At 37.4% G+C, this 14,117-nt stretch overlaps 1 protein-coding gene across 4 annotated transcripts in view; it reads left to right on the forward strand.

Moving 5' to 3' along the window:
• COL8A1 (collagen type VIII alpha 1 chain) overlaps positions 1-13,274 on the forward strand; it is a 215,016-nt gene extending 201,742 nt beyond the window's left edge. For 3 of the 4 annotated variants that reach the window (XM_074214313.1, XM_074214312.1, XM_074214314.1), the window contains exons 3-4: positions 1,959-2,280; positions 7,851-13,274. In XM_074214313.1, the coding sequence (XP_074070414.1) occupies positions 1,962-2,280; positions 7,851-9,757 (2,226 nt within the window). In that variant the 5' untranslated portion in view covers positions 1,959-1,961 and the 3' untranslated portion in view covers positions 9,758-13,274. The remainder of the gene's footprint in view (positions 1-1,958; positions 2,281-7,850) is intronic. The other variant, XM_074214315.1, reaches the window with a different exon arrangement.
• Positions 13,275-14,117: the final 843 nt, after the last annotated feature.

Here is a 14,117-nt window from a genome sequence, read left to right on the forward strand (position 1 = left end):
ACCTATTTTTTCTAATTTTCCAAAGCAAAAAAGATATGATTAAGCTAAGAAATAATTCAAAGCATCAAGTTTTTAATTGAGATTCCAGTTAAATAGATTAATGGATATCTATCTTCTCGAAGTCTTAATATTGTCACCAATAGACTGATAAAAATTATTCTAAAGGATGGAATAATTCAAGGTGTTTCAAATAGTTTTCTATAGGATACCAATTTTAGCAAATGTAAAGATTTCCTTTGAATTTCCTTTGAATGAATATTATGATAACCAGGGGTCTTAGTTTCAGATACTTTAAATATATGATAATACTCTTAAGGATATAAGAAAACATCTACCTTCCTAGTGATCAGTGAGTACACTCCTAAATAGAACAAATTCAACAACATGGATTTAATGTGCCCTCTTGTGGTCATCTACTAAAATTACATTTCATGTACTTTATAGAACAACATCGAATTTCAAAGGCCAACTCCTTTCTTTGGCATTTGAAAGAAGACTCATATAATTTGGATGTATGACACTTTGTGGATTATGTATCCATAAACAAGAAAATAGTTCAGTGGATGGAGTGCCAGATTTGGGTTGAGAAATAGATAAGAGTCTCAGGTTATAATATCCAGGAGCTACTAATTCCTAAATTTTGTAATCCCAAAGCTAACTGCCAGTCATCTACATGTTGAACAGAAAACCTCAGTATAATCATAGTAGCTCTCTTCTCCCCATTCCCAGGAGAACAACCAAGAAGTCTTTGTCTAAAGGGCAAGTAGAAGGAAATCCCAGACCTATACTCCCACAGGTCTGGCTTGTCACTTACTTCCCTCTTTCAGGGACTCAATCTTGAGCACAAAATTGGAGCAGTCCTACTTAATATACTCCTTCCTTCTGAATTATTTGCAACAATTTGACAACTTCAAAACAAAACATGTATTATTCAAACAGATAAGAGGGCTATGCATTGACACATTTCATATTCAAACAGATATTTACTAGCAAAATTGTTTTCAACATAAATCAGACATCTATCTAATACTGTGCCTGCTTAATAAACTATTCCCATCATGGATAGTTCCCATCATCGGGGTTAATTTTAATTTAATGATTGAAATCTAATTACTTACGTCATTTGAGCAGAGGTAATTTTTTTCCAACTCTACAGTTTTACAGATTTGGAAGCTGAGGTCCCTAGATGTTAAGTGATCATCCAAGGTCTTAAGAATTAAAGCAATACAAACTAAGGACATTTTACAGAATCATAGATTTAGAGCTAGATTTCCTGAATTTGCAAGTGAAGGAAATGAAGCACAAAAAGGTTAAATGACTTGCCCAAGTCACACAGCTAGCAAGTATCTGAAGCTAAGGTGAAATGTGGGCTTGATCTTCCTCACTACCAGACCAAAACTCTATTCATTATATTGTTTAGCTACCTTAATTTATTCCAAATTAAAGTAAATATGGTGTTTCATTCAAGAGATCATGTAAATAATAACATAATTCAAATTTTTTCTAATTAAGAATGTTTCTCTTGTTCCTTGTTTGCCTCAATTTTCACACCAAACTGCTAGGATTGAAGTAATTGAGGCATCCTAGTCAATAAGAAAAAAACTGACTTTTGGAGTTTTTTTTTTTACTAAATCTATCTATCTCTTTGGTGGACTCATGAAATTATAGATCTTTCAAAATATTATCATTTTTTCTTCTTAAAACTTTAAATCCAAAGTCAGAGGAAGTCATTTGATCTTTTTAAGAAAATTGCTCTCATCACCAACAACTGCTTCTATTTGCCAATTCAATCTATTTCTACCTTTAGCACACAGTATCTTCTTTGACTTCTCTTCACTTTCATTTATTGTGACTTCTTGTGGAATTATCAATTTCTCTGGCTCTTTGAGACCACCACAACTCCAATAGACCCAGGCTTCAGATTTTCAAAATGTTGATATGTTTCTTTCCTTCCACAGGTGATGGCTGTTCCCCTGACCCTTCTACAGCTACTGGGAGTGGTGATCCTCATTTATCTCAGTTTCATCAGCTCTATTCATGGCGGTGCCTATTATGGAATCAAACAGCTTCCACCTCAAATTCCACCTCAGATACCCCAATACCAGCCCCTGGGACAACAACAAGTACCTCACATGCCTTTGGGCAAAGATGGTCTTCCCATGGGTAAGGAGATGCCCCCCATGCAATATGGCAAAGAATACTCACACCTACCCCAGTATATGAAGGAAATTCCACAGGTGCCCAGGATGGGCAAGGAGGCAGCTCCCAAGAAAAGCAAAGGTAAAAGCAATTAATCAATAAATACTTACTAAGCAACAACTGCATACCAGGAACAATGATAGATACCAGGGATATAAGTTGAATGAATATGAAACAATCCCTACATCCAAAGCACTTTTATCTAGTGGGGGGAAGAGAAGTTCACATAACATTATATACAGCATAAACACAAACTGAATACACACACACACATGCAGTAAATAGTTAAATACTAAACACATTAGCTTAGAAGTGAGAGTACTAGCAGATAGAAAGATCAGAAAATGTTTCTTGCAAAAGATGATGCCTCAATTAAATCTTAAGAGAAGAAGGAGATTCTATGAAGTAGGGTTAAGAGGGAGAGGTCCTGCCTGTAAAGGGAAATAGAGTATTGTTTGAAGAAAAGAAAAAAGACCAGTTTGTCTGCATTACCATGTAGAAGGGGGTGTGCTGTCTGATGAATCTGAAAAGATAGATTGGAGCCAGGTTATGCAGAGCTTCTAAAAGATAAACAGGAGAGTTTATATTTTATCATAGAGGTAGCAGGATGCCATTGGAGTTGGTTGAGTAGAGGACTCATTTGGTCTTTCCTTCAGGAAAGTGATTTTTGGCTAAAAGTATATAGTATGAATTAGAATGGGCAAAGTCAAAACAAATAACAATTTTCAAATTACTCCTCCCCCAACAGTTATTTATTAAGTGAATGCTAGAATATAGACTACTGTGATAGGTACTGGATGGGTACAATAACACTTCCTCAGATTTTCTAATCCGTAAAATGGGAAGGTTGGACTAGAGCAGGTGTGGCCAACCTGCACCCCACATGCAGTCCTCTAAGCCCATTCATGCAGCATTATTATATTTTATCAGTATACTCATTGATAATAGAGATTACATTGTAATCGTAAATAAATATTAAATTCTATAGGCTCTTGACAAGTTTGTGTTGAATGATGCAGCCCAAAAGAGTTGAAAGGTTGGATACCCATGAACTAGGGAATCTCTGAATTCCCTTTGGTTTAGATCTCTGATCAAATGGTCCTTATGGTAGAAAGGGGGAAAAAAAAGCATGTTTTGAATTTTACTTTTTAGTTTTCTGTTCCTCCTTATAAAATGCTTACTGAGTGAAAGTCAATATGCCAGGAACTGTACAAAGAATTGTGAAATAAGACACAATGCTTAGGGCTTATCTTCTAAAATGAGAGTAAATAAACAGTTACTCATCAGCAAACATTTATTAAAAACATACCATGAAGGGCGGCTAGGTGGCGTAGTGGATAAAGCACTGGCCCTGGAATCAGGAGTACCTGGGTTCAAATCCAATCTCAGACACTTAATAATTACATTGCTGTGTGGCCTTGGGCAAGCCACTTAACCCCACTGCCTAGCAAAAACTGAAAAAAAAGAAAAGAAACATACTATGTACTAGACATTGTATTAAAAGCTGGGGGATACAAAGAAAGGCAAAAACACTAGCGTGGGCCCCCTCAGTAAGCTCAAAGTCTAAGGGGACAAGTTATCATTTATATGTACGATATACAAAAAAACTGCATACATGAAAGTTATATATTATCTAAATGGAAGAAACATCTTGGGGAAAGGGGAAGGGACATGGGGAAGGGAAAATATTACACAGATGTCTTACAGAGACTGGATTTGAGCTGAGTCTTGAAGGGTGCCAAGGAAGGAAGCAGACAAGAGATGAGGAGGGAGAACATTCTCAGCAAGAGGGAGTTAGCTGGCATGATCTGGATCCAGCAAAAGAAGACTGAGGAATGAGCAGATAGATAGGAGGAAAACCAAGAGAGAATAGTGTCCCCAAACCTAGACTATCCAGGAAAAAAGGTGATAAATGGTATCAAAGATTGCAAAAAAGTCATCAAGAAAGATAAGGACTGGGAAAAGGCCATTAAATTTGGCAATTATGAAATCATTTTTTAAAAATTAGAAACAAGGGGAAAATGAAAGAAAAACATTTATTAAAGGTTTACTATGTGCCAATCATTGTGCACTGGGAATACAAACAGAAAAAGACTCAAGAAACACATTTTTCTATTAAGAGAAAGTAATACCTAAAAATAAAAATTATCTAAAGGAAAAACCTGGAAGTCCTAAGGAAACACATACCAAGATACCCTACTTTCTTTATTTTTTGATGCTATAATTTAATAGAAAATAGTAAATTGACTTCTTAAGGATATATGGTGATATGATGGCATGCAGAGAGTTACAGTCAATTCTTTACAATATAATCTAAACTATGTGTTTGCTCTTCTTCCTTTCTCTACCTATGCCTCTGTTTGGGTTACTTTTATACTTATTAGGATCAGTTCAATACAATGAACAGAGGAAAAAGAAAGAAAAGTACAATAAGTCACTTTTTTCCCCTGTTAATAACTACATTTATAAAAGATATATTGATCAGAAATATATAAAAATAATATAGAATGATAGATTATAAAATATGTAATATATTATATAACATGTATATGCATATATAAATAATATATATAAAGATATCTCTATATATAGAAATATATACATAAAGGTATAGTAATCACGGGGCAGCTAGGTGGTGCAGTAGATAGAGCACTGGCCCTGAAGTCAGGAGTACCTGAGTTCAAATCTGACCTCAGACACTTAATAATTGCCTAGGCAAGTCACTTAACCCCATTGCCTTAAATAAAAAAAAAAATTTAAAGAATATACCTTTAAAAAATAAAATAGGGGTGGCTAGGTGGCGTAGTGGATAAAGCACTGGCCTTGGAGTCAGGAGTCCCTGGGTTCAAATCCGGTCTCAGACACTTAATAATTACCTAGCTGTGTGGCCTTGGGCGAGTCACTTAACCCTGTTTGCCTTGTAAAAACTAAAAACTAAAAAATAAAAAAATAAATAAAATAAAGATATAGTAATCAAAAATTATTATTGCTATTGACCAGAATGGGTGTTTGATATTATCTCAATATTTCATTTATATATGACCTAAGCATAGAAAACCAAGATTTCTTTGCATTTTGAGTTTATCATTATTTCATCATCATCATCATCATCATCATTCCTTTTATTGTTAGTGATGATCAGTTAGAGTCATATATTTCATCTGCCTTTATGCCTCAAATTAGAAATATCACAAAAAATTAAAATATTTAATTGTCAAATTAAGAAATTTAAGGAAGAAAAGTACAGTTCAGAAGACTTAAGAAAGTCTCTTTAATTCTAGAGAGAAGGACATTGTGATATATTGCAACACTACAATACACACACAACAAAACAATTGTCTTCTTTCAAGAGGAGGCATTCGTAATTATCAAAAACAAAATCCCAGCATTTTAGTCCCATTCCAGTTAGGTAAATAGAAAAATAATGGTTCTGGAATCAGAGCATCTGGGTTCAAATCCTTCTTCCGATATTTGCTACATGTGTGCCCTTAGGCTGGTCATTTAATCCATCTATACCTCCATTTCTTTTTTTTTTTATTTAAGGCAATGGGTTTAAGTGGCCCAAGGTCACACAGCTAGGTAATCATTAAGTGTCTGAGTCTACATTTGAATTTGGGTCCTCCTGACTCCAGGGCCAGTGCTCTATCCACTGTGCCACCTAGCTGCCCTATATATATCTCCATTTCTTCCTTGTAAATTAGGGTGTTAGATTAGTTGATCTATGAGGATATTTCTGGTTCTAGATATGATCCTATGATCCTCATACGTGGGGTTTAGAAGATTAAAAATGCATCTTCCTTCCATTTTATATCTTATTACTTCATTCCTTAAAAAAAGGATACTGAGAGCTTACTATGAGCAAGACATTGTTTTAGCTTCTTTTCAGTTCTTTTCAATTCTTTGTTTTTTGTTTTTTTGATTGTATCTGACTCTTTATGACTTCAGTTTTATTGGAAAAGATACTGGAGTGGTTTGCCATTTCCTTCTCCAGTTATTTTAGAGATGAGGAAACTGAAGCAAACAGGATTAAGTGACTTGCACAGGTTAACATAACTAATTAGTTCTGGTTTAAATTCATGACAATTTGTCTTCCTTGTCCCAACATGCTATCAACTGAGCCAGCTAACTGCTCCTAATTAGCTATTTAGAATGATTCAGAGAAAAGGAGATTGGATCTCTGCCCTCAAGAAAATTATACTCTAGGAGAGGAGAGGAGATAGGTACACAAATGCATTTAATATAGAGTATCTTTCAATAAGTAAGAATAAGTGAGTACACTAAGTTGTGCTGAGAGTTCACACAGGAAGAAATCACTCTTGCTTAGAAGAATTAAGGAAGACTCCATAGGAAGAAGTGCAATTGAAGCCAAACTTTGAAGGACACAAGAAAATAACGTATTCCAGATGTAGAAGTTTAGAAAAGGAAAGCTTGAGATGTGCCTCCCAACAGTGGAGAGTCTAATCTGAAATTCAATATAAACAAAAGTTATGAATGGAAAGGCAGGCAAGAAACAGAATATCAAAAACTTTGAATAACAAATTGGGGAGTTTGGATTTTATTACAAAGAAAATAGGGAAACATCAAATATTTTTGAGCAAGGAATATGGTGGGATCAAAATTGTGAATTAGGAAGATTAATTTGGCTATTTCATGAAGAATGGTTTAGAGAGGAATGAATTTGAAGGGAGTCATGGCAGCAAAGACAAGAAATAATGAGGGCTTGAACTAAGAGATGGACATCAATAATGGAAAAGAAGGGATGACTGTGAGAGATTCTTGTCAATTGACTGAAGTGAGGGGTGAGGGAGAGCCAATAAATATTTATTAAGCACCTACTGTGTGTGTGTGTGTGTGTGTGTGTGTGTGTGTGTGTGTGTGTGTGTGTGTGTGTAGCCCTGTGCCAAGCACTAGGGATACAAAATGAGACAAAAGACAGTTCTTGCCCCCAGGAAGCTTACAATCTAATGGGGGGGGGGGTGATCATGAAAACAAATATGTACAAACAAGCTATATTCAGGAGAAATGGGAAATATGTAGGAAGATGCTAGAACTAAGAAAGGAAAGTTTTCCTGTGGAAAAGTCAATGATTGCCTTGTTCTGAATGTTGGTAACTGGCATTGTTTCACCAGCCAGCCTGAAAGGTAAAAAAACAACATGAGCTTTTCATACTCTAAAACCAGGACTGTCCAAAATGTGACCCGCAGTTCACATGGAGTACACAATGTAATTTTATGCAGCTCCTTGCAGGTTTACTAAATGCTTCAGTAAATGAAGCTGTGCTACCACAGAGCTCTCACTAAAATATCAAATCAATATCAAATCAAAATTTATTGTTTAAATAAAAATTTTTTAAAGTAAGGTTGGACAACCCTCTTCTAAAACCATGCTTCAATGAAGTATCAGCTTTATTCACTATAATTCTATAAAAATATAGCACATGGCTCTGACTCTTCCTATCCCTGATCATTATCCTACTAAATAAATAATCTTAATTTAGCTAAACTAAGCAGGGGCTCAACTTTTTTGAAGTTAACACTAATGGAATGGATCTCACCGTGTCTGTTTGTCTCTCTCTCTCTCTCTCTCTCTCTCTCTCTCTCTCTCTCTCTCTCTCTCTCTCTCTCTCTCTCTCTCTCTCTCTTTCTCTCTAGAAATACCATTAGCCAGCTTAAGAGGAGAACAAGGTCCCCGTGGAGAACCTGGCCCAAGAGGACCACCTGGACCTCCAGGTCTACCAGGCCATGGGATACCAGGAATCAAAGGAAAACCAGGCCCACAAGGCTATCCAGGGATTGGCAAGCCTGGTATGCCAGGAATGCCAGGAAAACCTGGAGGCATGGGAATGCCTGGATCAAAAGGCGAAATAGGACCAAAAGGAGAGATTGGACCTATGGGTATGCCAGGGCCACAAGGACCTCCAGGGCCTCATGGACTTCCTGGCATCGGAAAGCCAGGTGGCCCAGGGTTACCAGGACAACCAGGACCAAAGGGTGAACCAGGAGCCAAAGGACAGCCAGGACTTCCTGGTCTTCAAGGACCTAAAGGAGAGAAGGGCTTTGGGATGCCAGGTTTACCAGGACTAAAAGGTCCCCCTGGTATGCATGGACCTCCTGGGCCTGTGGGGCTTCCAGGAATAGGCAAACCAGGTGTGACAGGTTTCCCCGGGCCACAGGGTCCTCTGGGTAAGCCAGGCCTTCAAGGTGAACCAGGACCACAGGGCCCCATAGGTGTACCTGGGATTCAAGGACCACCTGGGGTGCCTGGCTTGGGAAAGCCAGGACAGGATGGCATCCCTGGACGACCTGGATTTCCTGGTGGTAAAGGGGAACAAGGACTACCTGGGTTGCCAGGTCCTCCTGGCCTCCCAGGAGTTGGAAAGCCAGGTTTCCCAGGGCCTAAGGGTGATCGGGGCATGGGGGGTCTTCCTGGAGCTCTTGGACCTAGAGGAGAAAAAGGTCCTATAGGTGCACCTGGAATGGGGGGGCCCCCAGGTGAGCCAGGCCTTCCAGGAATTCCAGGTCCCATGGGACCTCCAGGTGCTATTGGCTTCCCAGGACCCAAAGGAGAAGGTGGAGCAGTAGGGCCACAAGGACCTTTGGGCCCCAAAGGTGAGCCAGGGTTACAAGGTTTCCCTGGGAAACCAGGTTTCCTTGGTGATGCAGGACCTCCAGGCATGAGAGGCTTGCCAGGTCCAATTGGGCCTAAAGGGGAAGCTGGGCATAAAGGTTTGCCAGGCATCCCTGGAGCCCCTGGGCTCATTGGACCCAAAGGGGAACCAGGAATCCCAGGTGATCAGGGTTTACAAGGTCCATCTGGAATTCCAGGAATTGGGGGCCCAAGTGGTCCAATAGGACCTCCAGGAATCCCAGGCCCCAAAGGAGAACCAGGTCTACCAGGTCCTCCTGGCTTCCCTGGGGTAGGAAAGCCTGGGGTAGCAGGACTGCATGGACCCCCAGGGAAGCCTGGGGCTCTTGGTCCTCAAGGCCAGCCTGGTCTTCCAGGACCCCCAGGACCTCCAGGTCCCCCAGGGCCCCCTGCAGTGATGCCTCCCACACCACCAGCCCATGGAGAGTATTTGCCAGAAGTGGGACCAGGGATTGATGGAGTGAAAACCCCACATGCCTATGGGGGCAAAAAAGGCAAAAACGGAGGCACAGCTTATGAGATGCCTGCATTTACAGCTGAGTTGACCACGCCCTTCCCGCCTGTAGGAGCCCCAGTAAAGTTTGACAAACTGCTGTACAATGGCAGACAGAACTACAACCCACAGACGGGAGTCTTCACCTGCGAAGTCCCTGGTGTCTACTACTTTGCATATCATGTCCATTGCAAAGGGGGAAATGTATGGGTGGCTTTGTTCAAGAACAATGACCCAATGATGTACACTTATGATGAATACAAGAAGGGCTTTCTGGACCAGGCCTCAGGGAGTGCTGTGCTACAGCTGAGACCTGGAGACCGGGTTTTTCTCCAGATGCCCTCAGAGCAAGCTGCAGGACTATATGCTGGACAATACGTCCATTCCTCTTTTTCAGGATATTTATTGTATCCCATGTAAATTTTTAAAAAGCAAGAAAAACACGAAAAAAGACAACAAAAGAAAAAAATGAAGTGACAAAAACTAAACACAAAACACATAATTGCTTCAGAGTGTTTATACTGTTGAAAAGTTATATTTAAATGGAAGTTTGGACAGTCATATACCAAAAAAAGTCAAAAAACAAAAACAATAAAAATGCAAGTTTAATGTTCTGCAGAGCTTATTATTAAAATGACAGGAAGAATCTATGTATCACATTTCTAACAGATGTCCTGTACCCACTGAAATCATATTAACAAATATACACTATACACTTCCACAATACCATGCTTTCTAAAGTTCAGCCAAAATATTTCATTTTGAAGGATCATAGCTAACACAAGTCATTCATTCATATTGTTTAATTAAAAGTACACAAGAATAAATCTTAAAGAAGCATCAGTGACCAAAAAAAATTACATGCCGTATTTACTTGCATTTACCCTATATTTTCACAAGTATTCTACTAGTGAAACACAGGAAGAGGGTAATTATGTAGTAATACTCCCCATGCAAAGGTAATCTGAGGCAATGTATACCATCCAGAGAGTAGCTCCCTTCCAGTCAAATGCTGAAATTTTGGTAGCTGCATTCCCACTTGAGTCAGGGCTGTCACTCAGCGGGAGTCACTAAATAATTAATCAACAAGTATTTACTGAACACCCAGAAGATGCTGCACTGCAAGAAAGACATGGAGGACACAAAAGGATAAGTCATGTTCTGTATCTTCAAGATGCTTACAATGTGCTGGGAAATGAGAATGGTTTATTTCTTCTTGTTTCTGAAATATATTTCCCCTAAGGTTTTCTCCATATACTTTGGTTACTTTTATTCCTTACTATATCTAACTAGACCAAAAAACAATTTGAAGTTATATGGGGAGAAAAGTGATTGGGGTCAATGAATAAAGTGCTCCCCACCCCACCCCCAGTAACCTTAGTACTCTGCATAATATTCATTACTAATAGCTGATATCAATTGTATATCGAATGTATATTTATAAAAATAAAATAGCCACTGTGAAGTCACAGCCAGAGAGAAGACAAATCACATTTTTGAATCACTTTTCAATGTCAGAGTGACTTTCTTACCTCTAACAATAACTATGTCAAATCATTTCAAACTTTTTTAAAGCTACAGAGTACCTTAAAAAAACTAACTCATTCCTTTGCACATAAAAAAAAAAACTTTAGAATTCTATGGGAAATTAAACATTTATTTGAAAATCAATCCTTGAAACTTGAAAGTAAGAACACCCACAGTTTTCTGAAGAATGTGCTAAAATAGGAGATCAAGAACTATTCTTCTAGAAGCAATCTGCTCAAGATTCAATTATTATTTCAGAGGCTGAGAACAACACATGATTTTTAAAGCTGCCCCTAGATTAAGGAAATGTCATGATAAAAGTTTACTGAAGACTGATGTACATGCATTTTCATCTCTATATTTAATTCAATGTACTTGCAAGACAGTGTGACAAAAATAGATGTCCTAGATGTTAGGAAGATTTAGATTCATACACACACACACACATCCATCTGGGAATTAATTTCCTACATCACTGGAAGTTATATTAGAACAACCAAAAAACAATTTTTAAACCCCAACAATTCTTATATCACTACTTCAAACCTACAATTTTATCAGTGTAGTCATCATCTCCGCTAAAAATAGCCACTGTGAAAATGAAGCTAGAAAGAAGAAAAATGATCCTTTTTGAGATCTCTGCTCCTCTAATTTAATAAGGTGATCTTCAAGAGCTGCTGCAGCTGAAAAATCTCATCACCATGGGACCAGTATGGTGATAATCTGGGTTGGTTTTCATACAAAAAGGCATGTAATCCATTAGCAGATCCACCAATGTAGCCTTCCAGATATGACAGAATCTACCACAGCTACTTCACTGGAGTAACCTTCAAGAATCCAGTCATACCAAGATGAGATCAAAATTTTTGTAAAGGTCTCATTTCTTCAGAAAAGGTGAAAATATTTAAATTGCTTCCAAGTAGTCACCCAGAGACCTATAGGCACTCTCAAGTGGCATATTTGTTAAGAATTTTAATGCAGCAAGATAATCTATGGTAAAGGAAATTACTCTAGAGGATGCCAAATCCCAAATATCTTATAGATTATATCAAAGAATGAACAGACTGGTAACTTTATTGAGTTTCCATTATAGAGTTGAGATTTGCCTATAAGGAATTATTTCTTCAGGTCTCAAAGAAATAAAAGAGCCTCTTCAAATTTATGTCCTTCTAACTACTAACAGGGACATCCTATAAGATTAAATAATGTGGAGAATAAAGACATTATATGTCCTCAAAATTCAGAGGAAAGAAAGAAAGGAAGGAAGGGGAAATATATAGATAAGCATGATATAAACACAGTGTATGATGTTTATGACCAATGCAAGTTGCTTCTAATAGGGACTAGCTGTAACTAACTATTCAACCAATTTAGCTAATCCAGAAAAATTATTTTCTTGAATGGTGTACCTTCTCTAGATGAAGTATAAAAGTACAGTTTCTTCCTCAGAAAAATGAAAATAAATGAATTTGTTGCCAGAAGATAACTTATTCACTATTAAATAAATACCAAAGAAGCCTCAGCATTCATTTTCACAGCATATAGCATCTGGTAGATATAAAATTTGTGTGTATATTCTCAAATAATTAATATGACAAGAATGTTGGGTTTTTAGTGGGACAAATAAACCACACAGAGTACAATACAGATCAGTGTACCATCTGGTGTAATTAAAATTGACTTGAAATAAAAATGGTCAATAGGGGCAACTCATTTGTGAAATAGTCTCCACTTACATATGCATTCCAGTTAGTTCTCCACCAAAGTGGAGAAAAATTTCCTAATCATTGAAATGAAATTTCATTTATCAGAATCATTGATAATAGTTGCTTCCAAACTTATTTATTGGTTGTGTTACTTATTTGCCTAAATTTGTATATTAGCAGGCATAAGCTTCTAACTTGTAGATGGTGGGGAGGGAAAGGAAAAATCCTATGCAAGTACTGTTTGTTCTACAATGGTGCTAATCTCAGAGCAAAATGATGAATTATTTCACTTAATTTAAAAAAAAGAGTTTAAAATAGTTATCTATATGTCTATGTTTCCCCTTTGAGTGTTATATGTTATACTTTTGCTTTGGTGTAAAAACAGACCTAAAATGAATCTGTTCTGAAACATAATCTCTATTTAATTCAAATTAACCAGAATTTGACCATAGAAAAATGGACAAAACTGGCTTTACCATTATTTAAGTACAGAGTTTTAATGCAGCATGATAACCTATGGGTAAAGAAATAACTTTAGTGGGTGCCTAACCTCAAATATCTTACAGAATATGTCAAAGAGTGAAAGACTGGTAACTTTATTGAGTTTCCACTGTAGATTTGAGACTTGTCAATAGCAAATCATTTTTGTATTTAAATTTTTATACTGATCTGAAAAAAAATCTTATTAAATATCTTTAAAAGTACTCTTCTATTGTTTCTCTTAGTATTATTGAAACCATACACAGTCCCTCAATATGATCCAATTATGACCAACATGGTGCAGTGTCAAGAGGATCAATCTTAGAGTCTTAGTTCTGACACTTACTAGCTATGTGAGTCTGGTTTTCTTCATTTGTCAAGGGGAACAGTAATACTTGATTAGTTCTCTTACAAAGTTGCTATAAAGGAAAGCTTCTACCACCCGAGATAGCACCGGTGTGGGTCTGGACATTAAAAGAGAGTCAGGTCGAGTAGAAATGTACACACACACACGGGGTCGTGATGCAAGAATCTACTGGATTTATTCATACTTTTTATAACAAAAACTTATCTCAGGAATGACCAGTTAAAGAAGACCCAGTTTCAGAATTTCCTGGGTAAATTTACAATATTTCTTCTTAGAAATCTGCATACTTCTCTGTGAGAAAAGCCTTTTACAACTACCTCTGGAGCCACAGATTATCCCAGGTCAGGGTTCACTGGAGAGTCAACAAATCCTTATAATGAGCAAGAATATATACATATCTCTGATGGAAAAGGTCACCAAGGATATGTGTAAATCACTCCGAGGAGCTAGCCCTCAACAGATTCCCCCTTCTTAGGCATGCTGAAACTTTAGACAGTGTGTTAGGATATCTATATTTTGTCCCAGTGACAAAAGACATTTAAGGCAAATGGGAATAATACACAATATTACAATAATGCAAAGTAATAATGCAAAGATACCAGGAAGCATGCTCACTAATAGGTTCATAAAATGAAAAGGATGAAACCTATTAACAAAGTTAAATAAATTATCAATACCTGAATCCATTTCCATTCTAGGT

The sequence above is a fragment of the Macrotis lagotis genome, chromosome 1 (assembly GCF_037893015.1).
Source record: "Macrotis lagotis isolate mMagLag1 chromosome 1, bilby.v1.9.chrom.fasta, whole genome shotgun sequence".
Classification (NCBI taxonomy): Eukaryota; Metazoa; Chordata; class Mammalia; order Peramelemorphia; family Peramelidae; genus Macrotis; species Macrotis lagotis.